Below are 27008 nucleotides of genomic sequence, written 5' to 3' on the forward strand. Positions count from 1 at the left end.
CTGAAGAGGGGGAATATATTAGTTAGGGTATAGAGTAGGTATAGCTGCTATAACAAAGAGTTACGAGACATGAAAGTCTGAGCAGTCTAGGTAGGGAAGACATTCAGTAATCCAGAATTTGTCCATTTTTTTGCTTTACTGTTCTTGAGGACTTGGTCCTAATCTATGTGATCAAAACTAGGGACACTGTCAAGTTGGTATTCCAGCCTGTAAGAAAAAGGGAAGCAGATGAAGTCCAGAGCAAAGAATTTCCTTTTAAACAAGTGAAGCAGATATTACATGTTTCACTTCAGTTTACATTCCATGGATAGGATCACTTGACATCAAGGGAGGCTGGGAAATATAGTCTCAGGCTGGGTGACCGTTTGGCTAAAAGGAAGGGAAAACAGACGTGACAAGCAGTCTACCACAGTCTGCCACTTTGGCCTTCATCCTACCTGTTGATAATATTCCTATATGTCTTCCTCAAGGGAGACAACCCATAGTACCATCCATTAGTTGCATTAATCCAAGCTCACTGAGAGGCACAGTACTTTCAGATCTGCAAGTCCAGTGACCTATAAACAAATCACAGTTATCTACTCCTCCTCCATCCCTCCCACACATACCCAACATATTATAGTGGATCAGAAACAGGAAAACAGTAATAAAATCTCCCATTTGGGAAAATAAACAATGAAAAAACTCTTTTCACGAGAATGATGAAGATCTCATGCCCTCGCAGTGGATTAATATCCTTAGTTCTGCTGTCTGGTAAGAATGAATGCCAATATTCATTGCATTAAGATCCCTGTTTTTGCTGTCTGGGTGTTTCTTCCTTACATTAACCTCTATGGCCACATCTGAAGTTGATGTTGAAAGTTTGCCCACTTTGAAGGCTATTCAGTTTTCATAGCCTGCTTCTTGCTACTGCAGGTTTGCCAGCTTGCAAGTTACACAGTCACAAGCCTTTGCACCCTAGCTTATAATTTATTTGACAAATACTATTCCATCAGAAACATAATAGGATTCTTATACGTTTCTCTCCATTCAGTTCTCTGTGCCAGTAACTACACCAAAGTTATTTTCTGGATGTGGTTCTTAAGCCTGCCTTATTTATTTCTGTCTACGTACCCAACATCTTTTGATGGCCTCATTTTAATGAAGCACATCCTCATCCCTCATTTTAATGGTCACTGTCTTAAAACTATTTGAAACAACAAGTGTTGGTGGGATGGCAGCATCCTTAATCTAATCTTAACTGCAGAGCTGCATCCCTTTGTTTTGTCAAGAATTCCTTTGACCAAGGCACTAAACCTGATACGGGGTATTGGCTGCAAGGCCCCACATTTAAGCAGCCTTATTTCTTTCCATCTTTGCTTACAAACTAGCCAATTCTTGCTTGAGTAAACATGGTGAAGAACCACCAACACCCGGTATTGTGGCATTTTTCATCTACTTTTTCTGGGACTATGGGCTTTTTATGGGCACTAGTTTTGCAGATTATTGTAGGCAACAGTTTAATCAATTGTTTTATTTCCACATAACAGTGGTTATTAGTATCGTAGTAGTATGTTTTCCTTTTGCCTGCTACCTAATTACTAAGCTAGTACCATGTTTTAGGATTTTGTTATAGCAGTATCATAATTCTGATATTAATTTCTATATTAAGGAAAAGGCCAGCTTACTGAGTTAGGTGGTATGGGTGCTATCTGGACCCAAATCCCAAACCTATATTTTAAGCATTATGCTATTCATATATATATTCTATATATCTAATATATATTTATATATAAAAAATATATATTACACACACAGCGTATACCTCTTCCTGATGGCTAGTTAACTTTTGAGATCAAGAACTTAGCTATACCTCATACTTACTACAATTCCTAGCCTATAGTAGGTGTTCAATAAATGTTTGAATGAACAAATACCCATTTTATACCTGAGTAAGTTAAGGCATAGAGATTTGGCCAAACTTTACTTAGAATCAAAACCAGAACATAATCTAAACCCTGCACACAAGAATATATGTACAGGAGAAGCTATCTTCGACGTCATTTCCACAAAATGGGGAATATCTTATATAAAGATAGCATTGTTTGATCTTAGAAATAGTTACCATAAAATCTTTTGATGTGACTATTAAAGTTTAAAATAGCAGTTACAGGAGCTGGTAAAGTCTACGTCTTTATAATGGAGAGAAGAAAAACTCTGTATCAAAGAGTGAACATGGTCTTTATTCCAACAGTTTTAGTACCTAAAATAATTATACCGAGGACAAAAGATAGATTTTTTTAAAATTTAAGTAGTATTTGAAATGTGAGGAAAACTATCCATAGCACATTGAGGCAATCATTGTGTCAGAGTATTTTAAATAGTTCTTTATACACACATACATACATATATGCATACATGCACACACATACATACATACCTACTCAGGGAGTTACTTTAAAATGGTGAGTTCCACCTCTTAAAAATTAATGAGCTTATAATGTTTTGTGTATTCATGAGGGTTCCTACTGAACTAAGAAAGTACTCTATTTGTTATTGTACTTTGAATTATATGTAAGTGAATCCTTAATAGAGATATAATAGTTAATGTTGATATTGAAATTGTGAATGAAAAAAGTCTCTAAAACTTATTCATAAGCCTTCGAAGGACATATATCTTTTATATAAATTGAAAATAGTAAGTAACTAACAAAACATAGGTTTCCTTAAGACAGACTTTTTTATGTCTACTATTTGGTTTGAGATGTTACTTTTTTTTCTCATAGGGGGAACGGTGTATTTTTAACAACGGGAATCAGTAACTGGAAGTACAAGATTGGTTATTTAATAATGTTAAAAATGAGGCTTTGAAAAGCAGAGGTAAGAATATAACTTTTTTTGCACTTAATTCTTAATAGATTCGAATATTTGCCAAATTTCTATGAAGAACTGCTTCAAGAATTGGGAAGGGTCTGAGATTTTACCCCACTTGCAAGCTGACAAGTTAGTCTGCCACGGTGCCATGGATGTTGGCAGGACATGAGAGTCATGGATCAAGGTCAAGGATTGTTTATGCTCATAGCACTAGCTAGAGTACCAGGTGACACCTGTATGTGAGTAGTTTATGTTACAGGAGAAGAACCCTGAATTAGGGGAACCTGAGTCTTTTAGAATGGACAGTAAACCTGCCTGACTTTTTTCCTGGAGGGAGGCTTTATCTGTATTATACAGAATAGTAGACAAAGCTGCCCTTTGTTCTAGTATAAGACACTATCTCTGACTTCTAAGATTGTTCATTATACAAACATCCTTGAAAAGATAGTCTGGAACAAAGGCTGTCTATGTCTCTGCTTGTGAGACGTGCAGAAACATGAGAGATTTGTGAAGAATTGTCTTCCAACACTTTCTTACTCGAAGTTGCTTTCTACACTTATCTTACTTAACAGTCCAAGAAGTTATTTTTTAAATATGTACTGTTGATAAGGATGATTGTTATAATTTTTTTTAAATAGTGAAAAAATGGAAACTACTGAAGTCACCCAACAATAGGGGATTGTTTAATTATAACATGTTCCCAGTGTCATAGTTAACAATTAATGGCCGGGCGCAGTGGCTCATGCCTGTAATCCCAGCACTTTGGGAGGCTGAGGTGAGCAGATCACTTGAGGCCAGGAGTTCAAGACCAGCCTGGCCAACATGGCAAAACCCCATCTCTACTAAAAATACAAAAATTAGCTGAGCATGACGGCGCATGCCTATAGTCCCAGCTACTCAGAAGGCTGAGGCAGGAGAATGGCTTAAACCCCGGAGATTGCAGTGAGCTGAGAGCGCGCCACTGCGCTCCAGCCTGGGTGACAGAGCGAGACTCTGTCTCACACACACACACACACAAAATTAATATTGTAAAACTACATTTATTGACGTATATGTTCACTGAATAATTAAGTGAAACAGATGATAAAATGTACATGTGGTTTGATCCCACTATTAAAAAATTTTACAAATGCACATACATGAAGAACGTACCAAAGTATGTATTTCAGTGGATGGAATTGTGAATGTTTTCCATTTGTGCTTATCTATTTTCTTTTCTTCAACTTCTTTGCAATTGAATACTTTAGAATTTGTAATAAAGGAAAAAATCTCTTTCTCTTTTTAAATTTAAAAGTGAAAAGTGATTTAAGAATTTTTTTCTTCACTTAAAGAAAAACCTTTCATCGGCTTAACTGGGGATTGAAGAGTGTTAATTTTTTTTTGACTCTGGAGTTACTTACATGTGCAATGTAGCACAAGAAGAGAATATTAGATATCTTCACTATTAAAAAAAGTTACTATCTATAAGAGATAAAGTTGAGTTTCTTTTAGCAATATGTTGTATTATTTATTATCACATAAATGTCATCAAGGGTAACAAATCTTAGAAAAAGCTTTCTGACAGGACAATCTTAAATTATAGAGAGTAGTGCAACTTAGTAAGTATACATTCTGGTCCTATTTAGTTGGGTTAGGTTGTTAAATACACTGAAATAATTTGTTTTTATTTTCTGCCTATGTGTCATATTCTAAAATATGTATAAATAATAGCATTTTTATAAGTTGGCATTTTTGTTATGCTTCTCATGATTTTTTCCCTTTCCTTAACAAAGGTGCTGTTATCAGAATAGTCTTCTGGGTATAAATTAAAAATGACTGAAGTTCAAGCAATGGTAGAATTCTCTGTGGAGCTAAACAAGTTCTACAATGTGGATTTGTTTCAGAGAGGGTATGTATTTTATTGTGAAAGTGATATATTTTGCATAAGATGTACAGTTTAAATTTAAATTTAATTACATATTTTTATTCCAGCATATATAAGGAAAACAATGAACTATATTCAAGTAATTATTTTCTCAGATAAATTTTATTTATTAAATAGGTATTTTGGGATTATTCACATGAATTTAATGATAATGCTGGATATACTGAACCTGTGTTTATGAATTTGTAGTCAGCCTTGAGAGGACTTTACTGTAAATGTATAAGGTCTAATTTTTGCTCTTTAAAATCTTATAGTATAATGGAAAAAATAAGACATGCATACAAAGCAACTAAATAGAAATACAAACATACATGATGAAGCTTATTTCACTTGATTTTTCTATTTCAGTGAATGTAGTTTTATAATATCATTTTTAATTATTAACTATTACACTGTGACATGTTATAATTTAACAGTCACCCACTGTTGGGTATTTCGTTTGTTTTCATCTTTTCACTATTTCACGAAAACACTATAACAATAATCTTTATCAATGGTACCTATAAAGCAATGTAATAACTTCTTGGCCTTTTGGCTAAGATCAATAAGTATATATAAGAGGTGCTCTAGGAATCAACAGAAAGACGTCTTTCTGGTTTAGTATGTTAGAAAAGGCATTATGGAGGGATAAGATCAAAGTATGGCTAAGACTTGGATAGGCAAAGTATAAAGTGAAAGATCATATTTGTAGAAGAGAACAGCATGATTCAGTACAGCCACATTAATCAAGTGCTGGAAATAGAAATGAACATGTTATTTTTAAGAATAATTAGGGGCCAGGTGTGGTGGCTCACACCTGTAATCCCAGGACTTTGGGAGGCCGAGGCGGGCGGATCACCGGAGGTTAGGAGTTTGAGACCAGCCTGGCCAACATGGTGAAACCCTGTCTCTACTAAAAATACAAAAATTAGCCAGGCGTGGTGGTGCACGCCTGTAATCCCAGCTACTTAGGAGTCTGAGGCAGGAGAATCACTTGAATCCAGGAGACGGAGTTTGCAGTGAGCTGAGATTGCGCTAGTGCACTCCAGCCTGGGCAACAGAGCAAGACTCCATCTCAAGGAATGTTAAAAAATAAAAAATAAAAAAAAAATATTTAGGAAATTGGATATTTTCTAGGAGAATTACAGAAGAAAGGTAGTAAAGAATGGCAAGGTTTTATTTGTGAAAGACTTTAATGTCTAGAGAAGAGTTGACACTAGGGATTTGGGTAACCATCAATAGTTTCTAAGTAAGTATAAAATTTTATCACTATTATTACAATAAGCACTTACTAACATGATGGATATTATGATACATTAGACTGATGGTTGTGTAGAAGAAATAGAAACCTGGGAAACAGTTTAGAGGAACTTGATAGTAACTCAAGATATAAATCTGGAGATCTATACAAAGAGTGGTGGCAGTGGGACTAACAGAAGAAGTACAGCAAGAGATTCTCTATTTTTTTTGCCTTGACCTTGCCATCTTGTTGAAAAAATAAAAACAGCTGTGCCTGTGCTGTGGTCTGCTCTATATGGTCTCTAATTTCTTAGCAGGCCAGCCGGACTTGTTCTCATGGTGGAGACAAGAGTCTGAGATAGAGAGCAGAAGGCCGGGTGCGGTGGCTCACGCCTGTAATCCCAGCACTTTGGGAGGCCAAGGCGGGCAGATCACCAGAGTTCAGGAGTTCAAGACCAGCCTGGCCAACATGGTGAAGCCCCATCTCTACTAAAAATATAAAAATTACCCAGGTGTGGTGGTGGATGCCTGTAATCCCAGCTACTCAGGAGGCTGAGGCAGAAGAATTGCTTGAACCCAGGAGACGTAGGTTTCAGTGAGCTGACACGGTGCCACTGCACTCCAGCCTGGGTGACAGAGTGAGACTCTATCTAAAAAAAACAAAAAAAGACAGCAGAAGATGCAAGTCTCCTTCAATTGACACACTGTTACTTCCACTGCATTCCATTGGCCAAGCAAGTCACAGTGCAAGGTCACGAGTCAGGCTGGTGGCTTTTTGGCCAGTACAATTCACTTAAAAAACTTTGTGGACTTTCCATATGGCTGATAAGTTTATTCCATGCTTTAAAGCCCACAGCCACAGTTGTTTTTGAGACATGCTTGCTCTGTAGATAGCATATCTACCAATCACTGCTACTTGGGGATTAGATTCTGTGGGATCATGCCCATCAACTTTCTAAAAATCCTTTTGTCATGCTGAGAATGTCTGCTTACATCTTAATTCTTTTAGTGATCTTGAGAAAGGAAGCTACAGCTACATCCTTGAGTTGATCTTTGTTCATGGGGTTTGTTTTATTTTCAGGAGACTGCAGATGAAACAGTTTTATTTTCCAACCCAGCAAGTTCTAGTTGCTCTAGATTTCTTCTAGATTCTGCTTATAAAATGACTAGCTCTTTCTTTAGTTCATCTCTATCTTGCAGAACCTTATACTTAGCTAGGAGCAACCAGTTGCCGTTTTTAGTATTCTGCTTGGAAATTAATTTGCTAAGTCCAAAAGTTTCTTAGATACATTTTGTGAATTATTCCAGGTTAGTGTAAGATAGCATATTACATCAGTCCATAACATGGTTACCGTTTTCCTCATCTCCTATAGTTTCCTCATTATTTTTCCACCATCTGCAGCTGTAACTGTTAGTTTGGCCCCAGAATTAATGCCACTTATTTTAAGTTTTTGTTATGGCACACACCACTTCTAGGTATCGATTTCTGTATTATTTATTGTCACAATAATGCAGCTAACCACAAACACAAAGCCTCAATGGCATTATGGCAATAAACATTTATTTTTGCTCCTAAGTCTGTGGATCATCTGAACGGTTCTACTGATCTGGGGTGGCTTGGCTCATCTTTGCTGGGCTCACTTCATGAATGCACAGTCAGATGGCAGATTGGCCGGGCACTAGCTGGATGCAGAGTGGCCTCAGCTGGGCAGTCTCAGTTCTGTTTCATAGTCTCTCATCCTGCAGCTTATTCTCATGGACAAGGCATGGGTCCAAAGAAGAGAGAAACCATGCAAGCAGACCTCGTATCATCTAGGCTTGGAAATGATGCACTGTTACACCTCTACCACAAGATACTGGCCAAAGCAAGTCATAAGTAAGGCCAGCCCACATTTAAAAGGTGGGCAACTACACTCCACTTCTTAATGGGAGTCACATTGTAAGAGGTCTGAATATAAGGAAGAGCAAAATATAGGTGACATTTTTAAAATCAATCTACAGGTTACATTTTGTAGGTTTGTTTTTAACAACATGATTTTGACAAGCTAAATGTGTAAAAAGCAATTCAGTATTGGAGTTAGATTTGAAGACTAGCTAGAAAACAAATTGCTTGCTTAAGTTGTATTCATGAAAAAAATGATTATTTGGAAACCATTACTGTTTATAAAATATTTTCAAATATATGTAGTGTCCTCTGACCTATATATAAAATATATCATTATAAAATTATAATATAAAATATTTTAATGTGTAATATAAACATAATATCAACATGTAAAATTGTTCTTTCCAAGTAAAACAGTGTTACTCTTTAGACAAAAAAGTCATGATGTGAAATCACCTTGCTTAATAAAATCATGTTAAGTTTTACCTCATACAATTTTAACACAGTGTTGTGTATTAACAATCAATGCTATAAATGTGTTCTAAAGAATAGAGGATAGAAATGTAATAACTTAATATTCACAAACACATTCTTTTAGCCACTAACCTCAGTTTTTTATTCTTCCTCTAGAAAAATAAATTCAAGTTTTCTGACAATGGAAAAAATAGATGTATACTTAATCTCTACCTGCTGCACTTCTGTAAAGATACTAAAGAGCATCTCTTTCTCTTATGACTACTTATAAAAGATTTATTACTATTATAGTTCATTTTTATCTTTTATGTTAAAAGCTAGATCTGAGCAGGAAAAGGATCTACATTATTATTACACTTGAAAAATAACTTAAGAAGAGCAAAATTAAATTTGTTAAGTAAAGCGCTTTTCCTGTTCATCTGTGAGCATATGTTTTTGTGGCCCTTTGCAACTTTCTGTCTTTCTTGAAGACCATTCTTTATAATGAACTTAACAAAACATTGTTAATAAATAGACATCCTTACTTCTTTATAGCCCCCTACCTAAGGTGATCCTTTAAAATTGTGTTTTACTTAACAGAGTATGGGAAATAAATAAGGTATGAAATAAGAACAGAAAAATAGATTGCTTTGCTTTAGTGCTTATCTCATTGCATTGGATTATTTATAGATAAATTGATTATATCTCTGTTTTTTTCTGATTAAAATATTTTCTTCCCTTATATTTTCTAACTTTTTTTTTAATATAAAGGAAGACATTGACTTTTTTCCCTTATAATTCTCTTTATGATCCTAAAATACACCTACAATTCAGAAGTACTTATACTGCCATATTTAAGATGATAACTTAATTAGAATAATAATTTTTCTTTTTAATTTGTCTGAATTGTAGAGACTGTTTTTAGAGTTAAAAGGACAATATAAAGCATCTAGTTTAAAAACTTGTACAGTTTATAAATGATGTAAGTAATTTAAGTTACAAAAATAAGTTTTTAAACACCCTGTTATGCTAGGATGTCCGTATAATTTATTGACCAAATCAAGATTTTTTTTTTTTTTTTTAAGACAGAGTCTTTGCTCTGTCGCCCAGGCTGGAGTGCGGTGGCTTGATCTCAGCTCACTGCAAGCTCCGCCTCCCGGGTTCATGCCATTCTCCTGCCTCAGCCTTCCGAGAAGCTGGGACTACAAGCGCCCGCTACCATGCCCAGCTAATTTTTTGTATTTTTAGTAAAGACGAGGTTTCACCTTGTTAGCCAGTATGGTCTTGATCTCCTGACCTCATGATCCGCCCGCCTTGGCCTCCCAAAGTGCTGGGATTACAGGCATGAGCCACCGTGCCCGGCCTTCAAGATACTTTTTAACATGAAAGGAGGCACTGTTAATAATAGGCCCAGACAAATGAAAACCAGGATGGCTTCAGGCAAACCAGGACATATGGCCATCCTTGTAATAATCAAATATTCCTTAAATCTTAACTTTTTTTTTTTTTTAAGTAACTTAAAGCAGCAAACATTTGTTGTTTCTAATGAGTCTTTAGGTTGGAGCTTGGCTGATGTCATCGAAGCTTGTCCACGCATTTGTGGTCAGCTGTGGACTGATTGGTCTAAGATGGCCTTGATTGGGACTCCTCAGCTCTCCTCCACATAATCTCTCATCCTCTAACAGGCTAGGCTGGGCTTAAACAACTCTTAGCTTTAATTGAATTAGAAAATTGTATTTTTGCTTAGACTTATTGGGTGTAATAGATTAGTCAATGTTAAAAAAAGTTATTTTAAAAAATCTGTGCTTGCCTTCAGAAAGGAATAAACAGATTACTAATGTATTTACATGATAATTAATTTTTACTATAATTACATTGTTTTGCCTTAATGGTAAACAGAAAGCTCAGATACTAACAATCTAAAGAAAAACTAGTTTTATTTTAATTTTATTCTATCATTTTGTTTAATAGAGTGGATTTTTAAACTCTGAAAACGAAGTCAAAATTGTAAAGCACTGATCATAAATACGATGCTATTAAATGGAATGTAGATGTATGTCTTATAAATGAGTAATATAAATTATCTTAAGATTTGTATTATATTAGGAGTATCTAATTACAAGATAATAGACTTCCCAATGTCTTCATTCAAAATACATTTGTCAAGAGGACTCCAAAAGAGAAGGAAATATTGCCCTTTAAATAGATGCAGAAACATTGCTATTTGAACACCTGTTCTCATTGGCATAAAGGATAAGAGGATGGAATTAAATTATGGTTGTAGTAAATTTCAGTTAGGTTTTAAAGTGGGGGAAATTTTTCGTTTGGAGATGATTGCAAAATTGTTAAAGTATCTTTTTCTAGAATGCTTTAGGTCAGTGCTATTCTCAGTAGCTTGTCTGCAGATGGTTTGTGACTGGTTCAGGATGAAGCACTGTTGCCAGAATGGAAATGAATGCTGCTTTCTTCATTAAATTTTGCTACCAAAAAAAAGTTAGTTAAAATAGTGTGCTTTGCAATATAGTTGATTTACTTTATTTTACTGCAGATTGGCAACAACCATTTCACAAAAATGCACCAGTCTGTGTACCATATTTGAAGTAGTACAGCTTTAGAATATTAGCAATGGCATCTTGAATGGAGTTGGGTTTCATTCATTTTGAAAAGCAGCAAATATTTAGGAGATATTTAGAAGAACTTTGACAAAGTGCTATGCTTTAATCTTTTATCAGACTTTGCAAGTGAAATGTTATCAGTTTGATTTGTTTCCACATATCGTTGGAACAGTCAATAATCCAGCATGCTACTACTAATAAATTAAGTAGTGAGGAAAATATTGTTGGAGTCAGAAGTTGAAAGTAGTACTTTGTTCTTTATTTATCTGGATTACTGTAGAACAGTTAATTGAATACCTGTAGCTACTATTACTTTTCTTAATTATATACTGCCACCATTTCCTTGTCATAAGATAAGCTACTACAAAGAATATATTATGATTTGGAAATGGAGGAAAGTAAGGATATAGATTTAGAAATGATGTGTGTGTGTGTGTGTGTGTGTATGTATTTTTTTTTTTTTTTTTTTAGATGGAGTCTCACTCTGTTGCCCAGGCTGGAGGGCAGTGGCGTGATCTTGGCTCACTGCAACCTCTGCCTTCTGGGTTCAAGCAGTTCTCCCTGTCTCAGCCTCCTGAATAGCTGGGATTACAGGTGCCTGCCACCACGCCCAGCTAATTGTTATGTTTTTAGTAGAGGTGGCGTTTTGCCCTGTTGGCCAGGCTGGTCTCAAACTCCTGACCTTAGGTGATCTGCCCTCCTCGGCCTCCCAAAGTGCTGGGATTACAGGCATGAGTGACCGCACCCGGCCTAGAAATTACATTCTTAAATTTTAGTAACATCACAAAACCATGGAACTTAAATCCTTTTGCAAAACCTCTGTAGAACCCTGTAAACCAGGTTTGATACAACACAGTTTTTTTGTTTGTTTTTTGTTTTTTTGAGATGGAGTTTCGCTCTTGTTGCCCAGGCTGGAGTGTAGTGATGCAATGTCGGCTCATCGCAACCTCCACCTCCCCGGATCAAGCAATTCTCCTGCCTCAGCCTGCTGAGTAGCTGGGATTACAGGCATGCATCACCATGCCCTGTAACACAGTTTTTAACAAAATTATCTTAAATCCCTTTTGTTTATGATTCTGAGGTTGTTAAACTTATGGAAGATTTGTAGTTTGATTTAAAAGGACTATCAGCTAAGAGTCAGAAATTCAGCTGAATTTTGTTTTATTGACATTGATTACAACTTTTGAAAAAAGTGATTCCTTGTCTATAATGTCATGTATGTGTTGTATTCTTAAAGTTCATGAACTGGCCGGGTGCGGTGGCTCACGCCTGTGATCCCAGCACTTTGGGAGGCCGAAGCAGGCTGATCACCTGAGGTCAGGAGTTCGAGACCAACCTGGCCAGCATGGTGAAACCCCATCTCTACTAAAAGTACAGAAATTAGCCAGGCATGGTGGTGGGTGCCTGTAGTCCCAACTACTTGGGAGGCTGAGGCAGGAGAATCACTTGAACCCAGGAGGCGGAGGTTACAGTGAGCTGAGATTGTGCCACTGCACTCCAGCCTGGGTGACAAGAACAAGATTCTGTCTCAAAAAAAAAAAAAAGTTCAGGAATTGAGGACTTCTGATTAAGCATTGGTGACTGGAGCTCACAAGAAACTACCTCAAATTTTTCATAAGGCCTTCAAAACTGTCTGAAATTGTCTGTCTTCAGTAAGATATAAGGACTGAGAATACTGGATAAGAAGTTAATTGGTTTCTCAGTTTTAAGAATCAGCCCTTCTCTGTACTCCGCAATTTGTTTTCTTACAACAGTTTACGTCAGCTATCGGAATATAAATATTTCTTTCATCGTTAATGTTAGCTGTGACCTTTACTCATTTTTTAATCTGTGCTATGGTATAGGGGTACATTTAGTCTGAATCAGCAGTTTACAGATGGAGTACAAGGGTATTGGATTTAAGGGGCTAGTGAGTTCTGCTTTTCTAGAAGCTTTTATAATTTGATGTTGGAGATATGAAAAAAAAACAGTTGTGAAAATCATAATTGCCAATGTGTATTCTTTTTGTTTTTAAAACTGGAAACTCATTTTGTTTTTAGTTTCACCATTCTTTAGGTGAGAAAGGATGTCTGCAGTCTTTGAAGGATCATTATAACGGATCATAACAGTGAATGATGGGGCCAATAGTAATTGAATATCCCAACAATCTGCCATTACTGGCTTTGAACACATATGTTTTTAAAGTATAAGTAAATAGAGGAGATCAAATTAACTGTGGGAAAAAAAAAACTACTACCGAAAACCAAAAAAGATTTAGTATTTACTTAATGCTGTCAATTAACTAGCTTTAAAGGACTAAGTGTTATTATGAGAAATGTCTATATGAAAATCAAAACATAAATGACATGACTTAAATGTAGGGCAAACCTCAATGTGGAAAGAAACATGAAACAAATTTGTGTATTTATTAACTATATATATATAATACTGTGTTTCTACATTAATGAAAAGTTTTCTGCATCTCTGTAACTTCAATATGTAACTTATGAAACAATTTGCATAAGGATAAACTTACTTATGGTTGAGTAGTACTTAACCCAGGGGCTACCCATATGGATCTTAGAGTTCCACCTGTGAATAACAATATGTATACTCAAAGAGGTAACCAATAAATTGGCTAGATAATCAGACAGTAAGTATAGACCTTTCTTCATATTAATAAAGACCTTTTTTGGGGAAACAACAAGTGGGCTTGTTGTTTTCTTGGCAAAATTAAAGAATGGATTTTAAAAGAATATATTGGGATAAAAGTTTACATATAAAAAATTAAATAATTCTGTAAATGTTCAGTTTTAAAAGATTTTACCTACAAAGAAATAAGAGTCTGGTCTCAAACTTTTTCTTAGTATTACTTAAGATCCTGAAATAATGAAACAACATCTTCAGAAGTTTGCAGGAAAGTTGTAGTGACCCAAGTATTTTATCTTTTTGTAACAATAGGGAGATACTATGAGAAAATACAGTCTCAGAAAATGTACTTTCCATTTACTTATTCTGAATAGATTACTTGTGATATGTTCCAGAGCAAAATGGGAGAGAGTAAAAATTTAGAACTCGGAATTAGGGAAGTTGTAGAAAATAGGCTTTGAAACTTGTTAAAGTTATTGAAATAAGTCAAAAAACTAAATTTTACAAAAGTAAATGTTAGGCTCTTTGAAAAACAATTTCCATTTTGAAGAGATTAGTGAGTTGCTTTATTTCTCTATATTTATTAATAAAACATGGAACGGGAGAATGATGGTGGAGGAATTGTGAAATTTCTTTCATAAACAAGAAAAAATTTTTAATCATTCTTTCTGTAGATACTTATACCATATATTCATTTTTTCGAGAAACTTTTATTTACTGTCTGATAAAATGAGAGATTGTATGTGGTTATTGGAAAAAAAGAAACAAACCAGCCAGAGTCAGCGTAGCAAAAGGAAGAATGGATAAAGGAAGCAGTAGCAAAAACAGAAAATACAGAATACAATGACAAGTAGAAACATTCAAAACCATTCTGACTATAAAACTCATAAATTTAAGTTGTCTTGTTCAAAGGCAGATTTGCAGGATTTAAGTCCAATAATTTTCTGTTCATAAAAGACATATCTCATATTTGGAAAATAAATGCCTACAAATTTAAAATACTTACAGTAATCCTCCCTTAAGTAGTTTTACTTTCTGTGGTTTCAGTTACCTGCAATCCACCTCAGTCTGAAAACATTAAATGGAAAATTCTAGAAGTAAACAATCCATAGTTTTTAAATTGCACACCATTCTGAATAGCAGGATGAAATCGTGCACGTCCCTCTTCGTCCCTCTCAGGACAAAAATTCTTTTGTCCAGCATATCTATGTTGCATATACCACCAGCCAATTAGTCACTTAGTAGCTAGTGTTGGTTATGAGATCAACTGTCGTAGTATCACAGTGCTTGTTTCAGGTAACCCTTATGTTATTTAATAGTGGCCCAAGAGTGCAAGAGTACTGTTGCCGACAATTTGGATTCACCAGAGAGAAGCTGTAAAGTGCTTCCCTTAAGGGAAAAGACAAAAGTTCTCGACTTTAGGAAAGAAAAAATCTCTTATGCAGAGGTTGCTAAAATCTGTGGTAAGAATGAATTATCTGTGACGTTGTGAAGAAGGAAAAAAAATTCATGCTAGTTTTGCTGCTGCACCTCAAACTGCAAGTTATAGCCACAGTGCATGGTAAGTGCTTAAGATGGAAAAGACAGCAGGGCACAGTGGGCTTATGCCTATAATCCCAGTACTTTGGGAAGCTGAGGTGGGAGGATCTCTTGAACCCAGGAGCTTGAGACCGGCCTGGGCAACAATATAGTGAGGCCCTATCTACCAAAAAAATTACAAAAACAAACAAACAGCTAGCTGGACATGGTGGTGCTTGCCTGTAGTCCCAGTTACTCAGGAGGCTGAGAGGTGGGAGAGTCGCTTGAGTCCAGGAGTTGAAGGCTGCGATGAGCTGTGATTGCACCAGCCTAGCCTGGATGACTGAGCAAGATCTAAAAAAAAATTGATGGAAAAGCTATTAAGTTTGTAGGTGGGAGACATGAACCCAGAAACGTGTTCTGATTGATGGCAGTCAGGTTCAGTACTATCTGAGGTTTCGGTCTTCCACTGGTTATCTTGGAGTTTATCACCTGAGTGTAAGGGGAGACTATTGTATTTAGTGAATTGAACCTTTTATCATTATGAAAAGACCGTGTTTATATCCTAGTAGCTTTTTGCTTTGAACTATTTTGTCTAATATTAATATTATAACATCAGCTTTCTTCTAGTTAATATTTACAAGATTTACCTTTTTTAATTATTTCACTTTCAACCTTTCTCTTTCCTTGTATTCTATATTAATTGCAAACAACATATAATGGGATTTATCTTTTTCATTTTCTAGGGCACTTTTTGTGTTTAAGTGGAACATTTAATCCATTTATATTTAATGTAATGGCCGATTTATTTGTGATTATGTTCATAATTTCATATTTGGTATTTTCTATGTCCGCTCTTCATTTGCTCTCCTATACTCTTTTGTTTCATGTTCTGATCTCTACCAATGTTTCACGCTTATTCTTCAAGAGGGCATTCACTTTTGCCAGGCTCTTAGGGCATTACCAATCTAGGACTAACTTTTGTTTCTTTAATGGAAAGTTTCAAACATGAAAGTATAGTAAGCACACACCTATCACCTAGCCTCGGTTATCAAAGTTTTTTCTTCCTATTTCACCTGTTGTTCCCCCCCAGCTGTTTTTTCAGTATGTATCTCCAACAGATAAGTACTTCTGTTTTTAACATATTTGTAAAATCATTATTGTACTTAAATAAATGTTTAAAATAATTCCTTGATATCAAATAATCCAGTTAGTGTACACAGTCCCTCAGTCATCTCATAAGTGTGTTCTTAATTATTTATTTGAATCAATATTCACCCCAGAATTCATAGCTTGCATTTGGTTAATATGTCTCTTACATTTTCCAAAATTTAAAATTGATGGTTTAATCTAAAGGATTTATTAAATTCCAGTTGTTTTTGAGACGAATCCTCAAGTGATGCTATGTACTTCCTATTGCATTGCATCAGAGGACAGGTAATTTCTGGTTTTCTCTTTTTTGTGATATGATTGATTCAGGTGTTATATCAACCTAATGGACCCATTAAACAGTTCCCTATCACTTAATTGATGGTACCCATTGATGATCTTTACCCAGAGTCATTATTTTACTAGAGGTCATAAAATGGAGATATCCAGGGCTGGGCACAGTGGCTCACACTTGTAATCCCAGCACTTTGAGAGGCTGAAGCGGGCAGATCACCAGAGGTCAGGAGTTCAAGACCAGCCTGGCCAACATGGTGAAACCCCATCTCTACTAAAAATACAAAAAATTAGCTGGGCATGGTGGTGAGCACCTGTAATCCCAGCTACTCAGGAGTCTGAAGCAGGAGAATTGCTTGAACCTGGGAGGCAGAGGTTGCAGTGACCTGAGATTGCGCCATTGCACTCCAGCCTGGGCAGTAAGAGCTTTTTTGTACATATAAAAAATTAAATAATTCTGTAAGTATTCAGTTTGAAAAGATTTTACCTACAAAGAAATAAGAGTCTGGTCTCAAACTTTTTCTTAGTATTACTTAAGATCCTGAAATAATGAAACAACATCTTCAGAAGTTTGCAGGAAAGCTGTCTCAAAAAAAAATGGAGATATCCAAATTCTGTTATTCCTTGTGCATTTATTAGCTGGAATTCTGTGAAGAATTTTGCCTCATTAACTATTTGGTTATTCTGACATATAGTTTACACAGAAAAGACATAATAAATGTTTTATTATTTCTCCTTAGTTACTTGTATTCAGAATATTTTGTTGTTGCCGTAGCATATTACACATATGATCACTTTTTATTTTGTGCCAATATGAACTCATGGATTTTCAACATATTTGCTGATAATATTGTGTCACTATCAGCTGGGTGCGGTGGCTCACATCTGTTATCCCAGCACTTTGGGAGGTCAAGGCAGGTGGATCACCTGAGATCAGGAGTTTGAGACCAGCCTGGCCAACATTGTGAAAACCTGTCTCTACTAAAAATACAAAAATTAGCCGGTGGCACGCACCTATAATCCCAGCTACTCAGGAGGCTGAGACGGGAGAATCACTTGAGACTCAGAGGTGGAGGTTGCTGTAAGCTGAGATTGCGCCACTGCACTCCAGTCTGGGCAACAGAGTGAAACCCTATCTCAAAAAAGAAAAAAAACATTGTGTCACTATCCTTTCTGATGCTTAGAGGGAGCCCTTCAGGTTGGTTTCTGTGAATTTCCCACAGGACAGTCTAAGCAGTGTTTGATAGTTTTCTTGTTTTCTATTATGATTAGGTGTTGCAGACTCTTGTACATTCTTTGATCCAGACCTGGAGTCAGCCAAGGAGCCCTGGTCCCTTTTATTAGGAAATAGTACTTAGAAATCATAATGTATATACTAAAGGTACACATTTTGGGGTCATTTCTTCTAAGTCCTTTCAGTTAACAGCATTAGCAAATACTTTTTTTTTTTTTTTGAGATGGAGTCTCACTCTGTCGCCCAGGCCAGAGTGCATTGGCGCCGTCTCAGCTCACTGCAACCTCTGCCTCCTGGGTTCAAGCGATTCTCCTGCCTCAGCCTCCTAAGTAGCTGGGATTACAGGTGCCCACAACCACGCCTGGCTAATTTTTGTATTTTTAGTAGAGATGGGGTGTCACCATGTTGGCCAGGCTGGTCTCGTACTCCTGACCTCGTGATCCACCTGCCTTGGCCTCCCAAAGTGCTGGGATTACAGGCATGAGTCACCATGCTCCACCACAAATACATTTTTATAAGAAAAATACATCATTAATGTATACTGATATTTTCAATTCCAGTTTAAGTTTACAAGGATTTTACTTTAATTTTATGTTTGTGTCTCTTTTTACTTATAGCGAAAATCTTGGTTCCTAGTAATGTAGATCATTACTTACTTTATGTATGTGTGTGGACATTTCTATATAGAATAGTTTCAAAATAATACTAACAACATTACCACCAAGACCATAAATATTTAAAATTTCTTCATGATTTTTTTTTTTTTTGCGCCAAGATATATCCCATGAGGAATAGGCAGTCAAAATACTGTGTTTTAAAAATCACTTGAAGTATTTCTCTGTGGAATTGCAATCAAGTAGATATACATTAAGTTTATTTGTTTTAGGGTTGTTTAGGGATTGACATTTTCTTTGTTTTGTAATTATATAAAAAATTTACATGGGTCCAAAACCAAAACTCTGTAAAGTCCACTATATTGAGATAGATCTTGTTTTGATCCCTGTCCCTTCTCTCTCCTCATCCCATAGGTAACCATTTTATTTTTATTAGTTTTTGGTATATCCTTTTTTTTCTTTTGAAAATAGAGGCAAATAAATATATAGTCATACCCTTCCATCTTACACAAAGGTAGCATAGGATACATACACTCTGTACCCTACTTTTGTTGTTTAAAAGTATATCTTAGAGGTAACTCCTCTAAGTGTGAGTGATTAACATTCGGGTGGTAACACCTGAATCCATCATATCACAAAAAAAAAAGAGACAGCCAGACATTATATGTCCTTTGATACAATGCTATAGGAAGTACATAATCAAACCTTTAGATTAAACCACCAAATTTAAATTTACAAAAATCTAAGAGATATTTCACATTCCCTGTTACAACTGCATTTTACACCATTGTATAGTTGTACCATAGTTTATTCAACCAGTCCCCTATTGGACATTTTGTTTTTATCTTATATTTTCCCATTGCAGTTAATACTACAATATTGCAGTTGCTATTGCAATTAATACTACAATCTGCATATATCATTTAATATTTTTGCTGGATTATCTTTGGGATATCTTCTGAAAAGTGGGATGTTAAGGCAAAGGGTAAATGACACTTGTTTTTGCTCTTTTTTTGCCAAATTACATTCCATATGGGGTTGTGCCATTTTTTGATCTCACTAGTGCTGTGGTAGAATTCCTGTTTGCCCACATGCTTGCCATCATATTACACCCATGTGCCATTTAACTACATTTTGGTCAGTGACAGACCGCAAATATGACAGTAGTCCAATAAGATTATAATGGAGCTGGAAAATTCCCATCACCTCGTGATGGTAGTAGCGTTGGTAACCTCCTAGTGCAATACATTACTTTTTCTATGTTTAGATACACAGATACCTATTATTGTGTTATAATTGCCTGCAGTATGCAGTACAGTACAATATGGTGCAGATTTGTAGCTTAGCAGCAATGAGCTATGTGGTATAGTCTACGTGTGTAGTATAACCAGCAGGTTTGTGTAAGTACACTACATTGTTCGCACAGTGGCGAAATCAATCTAAGGATGCCTTTCTCAGAATGTATTCCTGTTGTTGAATGAAGAGTGACTATATTTTGTAAGATTGTTGGACTTCTGTCAGTCTGATAGTTGAGAATGGATATATTTTTGTAGTGAAAATTTATAGTTTTTAAAATTATAAGTGAAATTGAACTCTTTTTGCATATTTAGAGTCATTTGCATTTCTTTTTCTGTAAACTGTTTAATCATACTTTTTTTTATCTTTCTATTGGTTGATTGGTCTTTTTCATCTCAATTTTCTTCTCAATTAAGGTTTGCTGGAATATATCAACAGATGGCCTCAGAACAAAAGCAGCTTAATTGCTTTGCCTAATTCACTATGATTTTGCCTTCCTTTAAATTTTCCTTGGTAATTCCATACTATCTTGTCAGCTCTTCAGTAATTTTACAGATATACTTTTTATACTTTATCTGACATTGTCTTTTAGCAAGAGGTTGTTCTGAATAACCTAGCCCACCACAGCTCTTAAAATGGAAGTGTTTTCTTTGATTTTTGAATTTTTTTATCTCTTACTTCATATTTTGTTTTTAAAAATAGGTAACTTATCCACATTTTAAATTTTTGGGCTGGGTGCGGTGGCTCACGCCTGTAATCCCAGTGCTTTGGGAGAGAGGCAGGCAGATCACTTCAGATCAGGAGTTTGAGACTAGCCTGGCCAATATGGCGAAACCCTGTCTCTGCTAAAAATACAAAAATTAGCTGGGCTTGGTGGCACACGCCTGTAATCCCAGCTACTCCAGGGGCTGAGGCATGAGAATTGCTTGAACCTGGGTGGTACAGGTTGCATTGAGCAGAGATCATGCCACTACACTCCAGCCTGGGTGACAGAGTAAGTCTGTGTCTCAAAAAAAAAAAAAAAAAAAAAGATAACCAGGCATGCCTGTGGGTTCCAGCTACTCGGGAGGCTGAGATGGGAGGATTGCTTAAGCCCAGGAAGTCAAGGCTGCAATGAGCCATAGTTGCATGACTGTACTTCAGCCTGGGTGACAGAGTGAGACCTGTCTCAATAAGAAAAAGAATAAAAGAAAAAAATTTATTTATCTAAAAAATTTTATATCTTTTAAAGTAGCAATAATTTTAATTAAAAATGTATTTACAGTGGTAGACTGCTTTCATAAATATCCAATGAACTTTATTTAAAATAATGTGTATATTTGCTTTTAGTGTTTCTTTCACTGTATTTCTAACACCTATCACATAGATCTTCAATAAGTGATGAACAAATGGTATTCAGGGAATATAAATTACTATATGACGTTCTAGTAGTATACATTAAATGCAGAGATTAAAAACATTTTTAACACTTTATTGACATAGCATCTTATTCTACAGAATCAGTGATCACACATTTTATGATAGGCTGTTTTAAAAGTATTTTACTTTTTCTGTTTTTTATCCTTCCATTGATTTCTATTTTAAAATCGTAATTATTACCAGAAAATCTAATTAGGAAGCAAATCTAATGATTCATAGTGTGCATATTCTTTAACTAAAGACATATTGTTTCATCTAATGTTAGGTGAGATACTATCATGGTGCTAATTGTGGGAATACATAAACAAGGGTGGGAATACATAAACAGGGGTGGAAAAACTATAGCCTTTGGACCAAATCTGGCTTGTTGCTAGGCCAAACCCAGCCACGCCCATTTACTTACTTTGTTTATGGCTACTTTTGCTCAGCAGCAGGAATGAGTAGTCACAACAGAGACTATGGCCCACAGAGTAAAAATGTATTTATTGGCAAGCCCTTTAAGAAAGCTGTTGACCATTGGTATGGAATATTTAGATATGGTTTCTGCCAAGACCAGCTCGGTCAGGGAAACCCTAACCCAGTGGTGCTAGAGGAATTAAAGACACACACACAAAAATGTAGAGGTGTGGAGTGGGAAATCAGGGATCTCACAGCCTTCAGAGCTGAGAGCCCCAAGCAAAGATTTACCCACGTATTTATTAACAGCAAGCCAGTCATTAGCATTGTTTCTATAGATATTAGATTAACTAAAAGTATCCCTTATGGGAAACAAAGGGATGGGCCAAAACAAAGGAATGGGTTTGGCTAGTTATCTGCAGCAGGAGTATGTCCTTAAGGCACAAATTGTTCATTCTATTGTTTGTGGTTTAAGAACGCTTAGCGGTTTTCCACCCTGGGTGGGCCAGGTGTTCCTTGCCCTCATTGCGGTAAACCCACAACCTTCCAGCATGGGCGTTACAGCCATCATGAACATGTTACAGTGCTGCAGAGATTTTGTTTATGGCCAGTTTTGGGGCCAGTTTAATGGCCAGATTCTGGGGGCGGGGGCTGTTCCCAACATATCCCACTTATTTGATTTGCAAAGCGATAAAAGCAAAGGCAGCTTTGTCACGGTGAGCTACTTCTTGCAGGAGTCAGGATCTGCATCTGCAGACTATACAAAGACAAACAACACAGATTAAAAGCACAATCATCATTGAAATCACAGAGCTTCCAACTGTTTTTATCCATTTTAATGGGTTACTAGCTGCTAATCTGTCTGCAGCTCCTTCAAGCACTCCAGTTCCTGGCATTAAGGTCGGGTGTACCTGGGATGCTTTAAATATTTGTTCTTTTAATTTTGCAATATCCAAAGACAAGTTTGTGGAGTGTCCTTCTAGATGCTTTTTTATTCTTTCCCAAATTTTGATCTTATTAAGAGCCATTAATAGTTTCCACAAATCCTTATGTTTAGCTTCTACAACAGGCCGTATCATTTGAGGTTGAGGTGCCACTATACCGCCGTGATTCCAGATGGTAGGAACTCTTGTCGTACTTCTTATCATTTCTACCATCTGACCATTTTCTTCAGACCATCTGAACATAGTGTGACCGTGGCACGCAGACTGAGAGGTGCAATTCAAGCTAAACATCCCCTTAGGGGATCAATCAATAATGATTCCATAGGAATCATTGTGCAGCACCTCTGCCTGTTCTGCAGTACAATCTTTCTAAACAAGTAAGTTCATTTTTTTCTGGCCAGGTTCAATTTTGTTTACAAAAAGATTTTTGAGGGTGGGATGCCTTGATTATGGGAGCATTTTTATTGTAAATACTGAGATCAGAAAGCATGTGTAACTGTGTCATAGAGTGATTACATTGAGGCATTATTACCGGCCAAGATTGATAAATATGCCCAATAAGGATAATTGTTCTCTGTGTCAGCCCTTGTTGAAGGAATACTCACGGCAGTGGTGATCACCGCTCTCATAGCTACCATTAAATTACTCATTGTGACAGGTTTTCAAACCTTGCAAATTTTTTTCTAGTCCCATACCAGGGACATACCCCATTTCATGCATCATATGTTGACTTTGAGGGCTATATAATTGTTCTGGAATTAGAACTTGTGCTCCCCATTGTTGTAATAAATCTCTCCTCCATAAATTTATAGGTACAGAAGTTATAATTGGTTGAATAGTCCCAGGTTGTCCATCGGGCCCTTCACAATGCAAAATATAACCACTTTGATATACTTCAGGGGCTTTACCAACTCCAACTATGTTAAATTGAGCGGGTTGAATTGGCCACGTGACCCTCCTGCCTTGGCCTCCCAAAGTGTTAGAATTACAGCCTTGAGCCACCATGTCTGGCCACTTTCTTCTTTTTGCTCAAGATTGCTTTGACTATTCAGAGTATTTTGTGGTCCCATACAAATTTTAGTACTGTATTTTCTATTTCTGTGAAAAATGATGCCAGATAAATGCAGACTTTTGTTTAAATGTCTCCAAATTTTGGCAAACACATATTGAACACTTAACTGTGTGTAAACCAAGGATTGTGAATGTACGCTATGAATAAGACATGGTCTCTATGCGGAGGAAGTTTAAATTGAAGCATGTACCACTGTTTAGTATTAATTTGCTTTTATATCATATACCTGTATATTTTAAAATAGCAATACTTTGCTTGATCTTTAGTCAAAACCCTCGACATGGGAAGTTGAAGAGTTCCTAGAAAACTTTGCTTTCCCCTGGTTTCAAGGTTCCCACTGATTCCACTTCGATCTTTTTTCACAGTTTTCTCATGTTTTCAAGCAGTCCTCATCTTAATCTTAACAAGTCATCTAACTTTATGGAGTTTTCTCATGCCCCTTTAAAGCCATATTGTGACTTTTAATGTTCCAGATTTGACTGACCTTTCATTTACTCTTTGCGATGTGATGATATATCCTTTCCAAGATGACACCTTCCTAGAATAACAGTAATTAATATATTTATATTTTTAATCTTTGCATTATTTGCAAATTTAATATCTGAAACCACTCTCTAGGATATTATTGAAGAAAAACAAACATTAAATATTCACCCCCTCAGTATATATCTAAACTTATCCCTAATTTATAATGTTGATTGAGCTTTTGGTAATTTTGTGTGTATAGGTATATGTATCCTCCATTACATACACAAATCTGCAGTGTGATGATGTTATAAGACAGTCATATTATAGTTTTTACCTCATAATTATCTTTTTCTTAAAATTATTACTAATATTTGGTAGATTTTTAAATATATGTATGCTATTTCAAAAATCTTTTAGAATAAATAAGTAAAAGTATATAAACAAATAGCTCTGACCTTCCTTGAAAAAAAAAACAATTCTTTAAACCAACTGATACCTTCATTTTGTCATTTATAGAATCCAGTTTTTAAAAACTATTTATAATAGATCTTATATTTTCTCAAAATTACATTATTAGTAATTATCTTTTTATTTTGTAAAAGCAAAAATGAACCAAATGAAACAATGGAGTTCTTAGATGCTTTTCTATTTCCACAGGTTGCTATCACATACAAAGTAAGAAATATTATATGTATTGTATCTGTTCCTTTCATTTATCTTTATATATACTGGGTTTCTCTTTTGGTTTTATGCCATGTTTATATTTCATATGTAAGCCTGATTTTTTTTTCCAACAATAGTAAATGTTATGGGAGACTGATATAATTAGGCCAACTTTATTATTTTAATATGGATACAAATGTGGAAGTCAGGGCATTGCATATTTTTAAATATGTTTTGAAATAACTTCCTTGTTTATTTTGCTTTAGTTTTTACCAGATTCGTGCTTCTATGAAAATTCCATCAAGAATTCCCCACAGAGTAGAAGCTAGTTTGTTGCATGCAACAGGTAAGCCAAGGAATACATTCAAATTTAAAAAGTATTCTGAATGGTCAATAACTTTTAATAAATTTTTTTCATTACAGATATAAGATACCAAATAACATCATTATGATAACCATTGTAAGAAATATATTTGGGGCCTCAGTGAAACAGATTTGATTACAGATACTCTGTCCCCTTCTTAGATTTCTTAAAATGAGCACATCAAAGAATGTATATTAAAGTTTCATGAAAACAAACGTAGGATTGGTATCCATTATATCATATAAGATGCAATCTAAAAAGATACGCAGTAAATGGGAACATATAATTTGACTTATGATTATAAAGGTGTTTTATGATAAAGTTTTATGGTATGCATTTTGAGGACATTTTTTAAACCAATTTTTTTTTTTTCTGGATTAGGTTCTCTATTTATGAAACAGAGCCAAAAGGCAATGTAGGAAGGTATGAAATAGACATGTTACAGCAGCTTTGTTAGTTACTCATATTCTAAGGAGAGACACCAGCATTAAAGGGGTTAAGTTAAAACTGGTGGCCCTGACATAATTAGTGGTCATTTTTCAGCTTTCCCAATGCAATATATGCTGTTTCATTACATATAGTTAGAAAATGAACCAGTTAATGAAATATTCTAAAGAGTTATTATGTAAGCCTAATATGAATTATTAGTTTTTAAAGCACCATAAAAATAATAAAATACACCTAACGCTAGAGCTATGCTGAGCATAATTCAGTCCATTTTGAAATTTTAAAAAACTTGTTGGGTATTTGAAGTGTTTAGGATTATCTTTTTATCATACTATGGATACTAAAATGTTGGTTAATGTTAATTTTTTTATTTTTATTTTTTATTATTATACTTTAAGTTCTAGGATACATGTGCACAACATGCAGGTTTGTTTGCATATGTATACATGTGCCATGTTGGTTTGCTGCACCCATTAATTCATCATTTACATTAGGTGTTTCTCCTAATGCTATTCCTCCCCCATCCCCCCACCCCACAACAAGCCCCAGTGTGTGATGTTCCCCGCCCTGTGTCCAAGTGTTCTCATTGTTCAGTTCCCACCTATGAGTGAGAACATGCGGTGTTTGGTTTTTTGTCCTTGCGATAGTTTGCTGAGAATGATGGTTTCCAGCTTCATCCATGTCCCTACAAAGGACATTAACTCATCCATTTTTATGGCTGCATAGTATTCCATGGTGTATATGTGCCACATTTTCTTAATCCAGTCTATCATTGATGTTCATTTGGGTTGGTTCCAAGTCTTTGCTATTGTGAATAGTGCCATAATAAACATACATCTGCATGTGTCTTTATAGTAGCATGATTTATAATCCTTTGGTTATATACCCAGTAATGAGATCGCTGGGTTAAACGATATTTCTAGTTCTAGATCCTTGAGGAATCACCACAGTGTCTTCCATAATGGTTGAACTAATTTACACTCCCACCAACAGTGTAAAAAGTGTTCCTGTTTCTCCACATCATCTCTAGCACCTGTTGTTCCCTGACTTTTTAATGATCACCATTCTAACTGGTGTGACTCAATGTGGTTTTGATTTGCATTTTTCTGATGACCAGTGATGATGAGCATTTTTCATGTGTCTGTTGACTGCATAAATGTCTTCTTTTGAAAAGGGTCTGTTAATATCCTTTGCCCACTTTTTGATGGAGTTGTTTGATTTTTTTCTTGTAAATTTGTTTAAGTTCTTTGTAGATTCTGGATATTAGCCCTTTGTCAGATGGGTAGATTGCAAGAATATTCTCCCATTCTGTAGGTTGCCTGTTCACTCTGATGGCAGTTTCTTTTGCTGTGCAGAAGCTCTTTAGTTTAGTTAGATCCCATTTGTCAATTTTGGCTTTTGTTGCCATTGCTTTTGGTGTTTTAGTCATGAAGTCCTTGCCCATGCCCATGTCCTGAATGGTATTGCCTAGGTTTTCTTCTAGGGTTTGTATGGTTTTAGATATAACATTTAAGTCTTTAATGCATCTTGAATTAATTTTCATATAAGGTGTAA

At 35.6% G+C, this 27008-nt stretch overlaps 1 protein-coding gene across 12 annotated transcripts in view; it reads left to right on the top strand.

The window, feature by feature from the left end:
* FAM135A (family with sequence similarity 135 member A) overlaps window positions 1-27008 on the top strand; it is a 143890-nt gene that overhangs the window by 10088 nt on the left and 106794 nt on the right. For 11 of the 12 annotated variants that reach the window (XM_031012461.3, XM_031012456.3, XM_031012459.3 and 8 more), the window contains exons 3-5: window positions 2766-2859; window positions 4626-4741; window positions 24910-24989. In XM_031012461.3, coding sequence (XP_030868321.1) covers window positions 4665-4741; window positions 24910-24989 — 157 coding nt within the window. In that variant the 5' untranslated portion in view covers window positions 2766-2859; window positions 4626-4664. Of the gene's footprint in view, window positions 1-2765; window positions 2860-4625; window positions 4742-24909; window positions 24990-27008 lie in introns of those variants that run through there. The other variant, XM_055391419.2, reaches the window with a different exon arrangement.

Source organism: Gorilla gorilla, chromosome 5 (genome assembly GCF_029281585.2).
Source record: "Gorilla gorilla gorilla isolate KB3781 chromosome 5, NHGRI_mGorGor1-v2.1_pri, whole genome shotgun sequence".
Taxonomy (NCBI): Eukaryota; Metazoa; Chordata; class Mammalia; order Primates; family Hominidae; genus Gorilla; species Gorilla gorilla.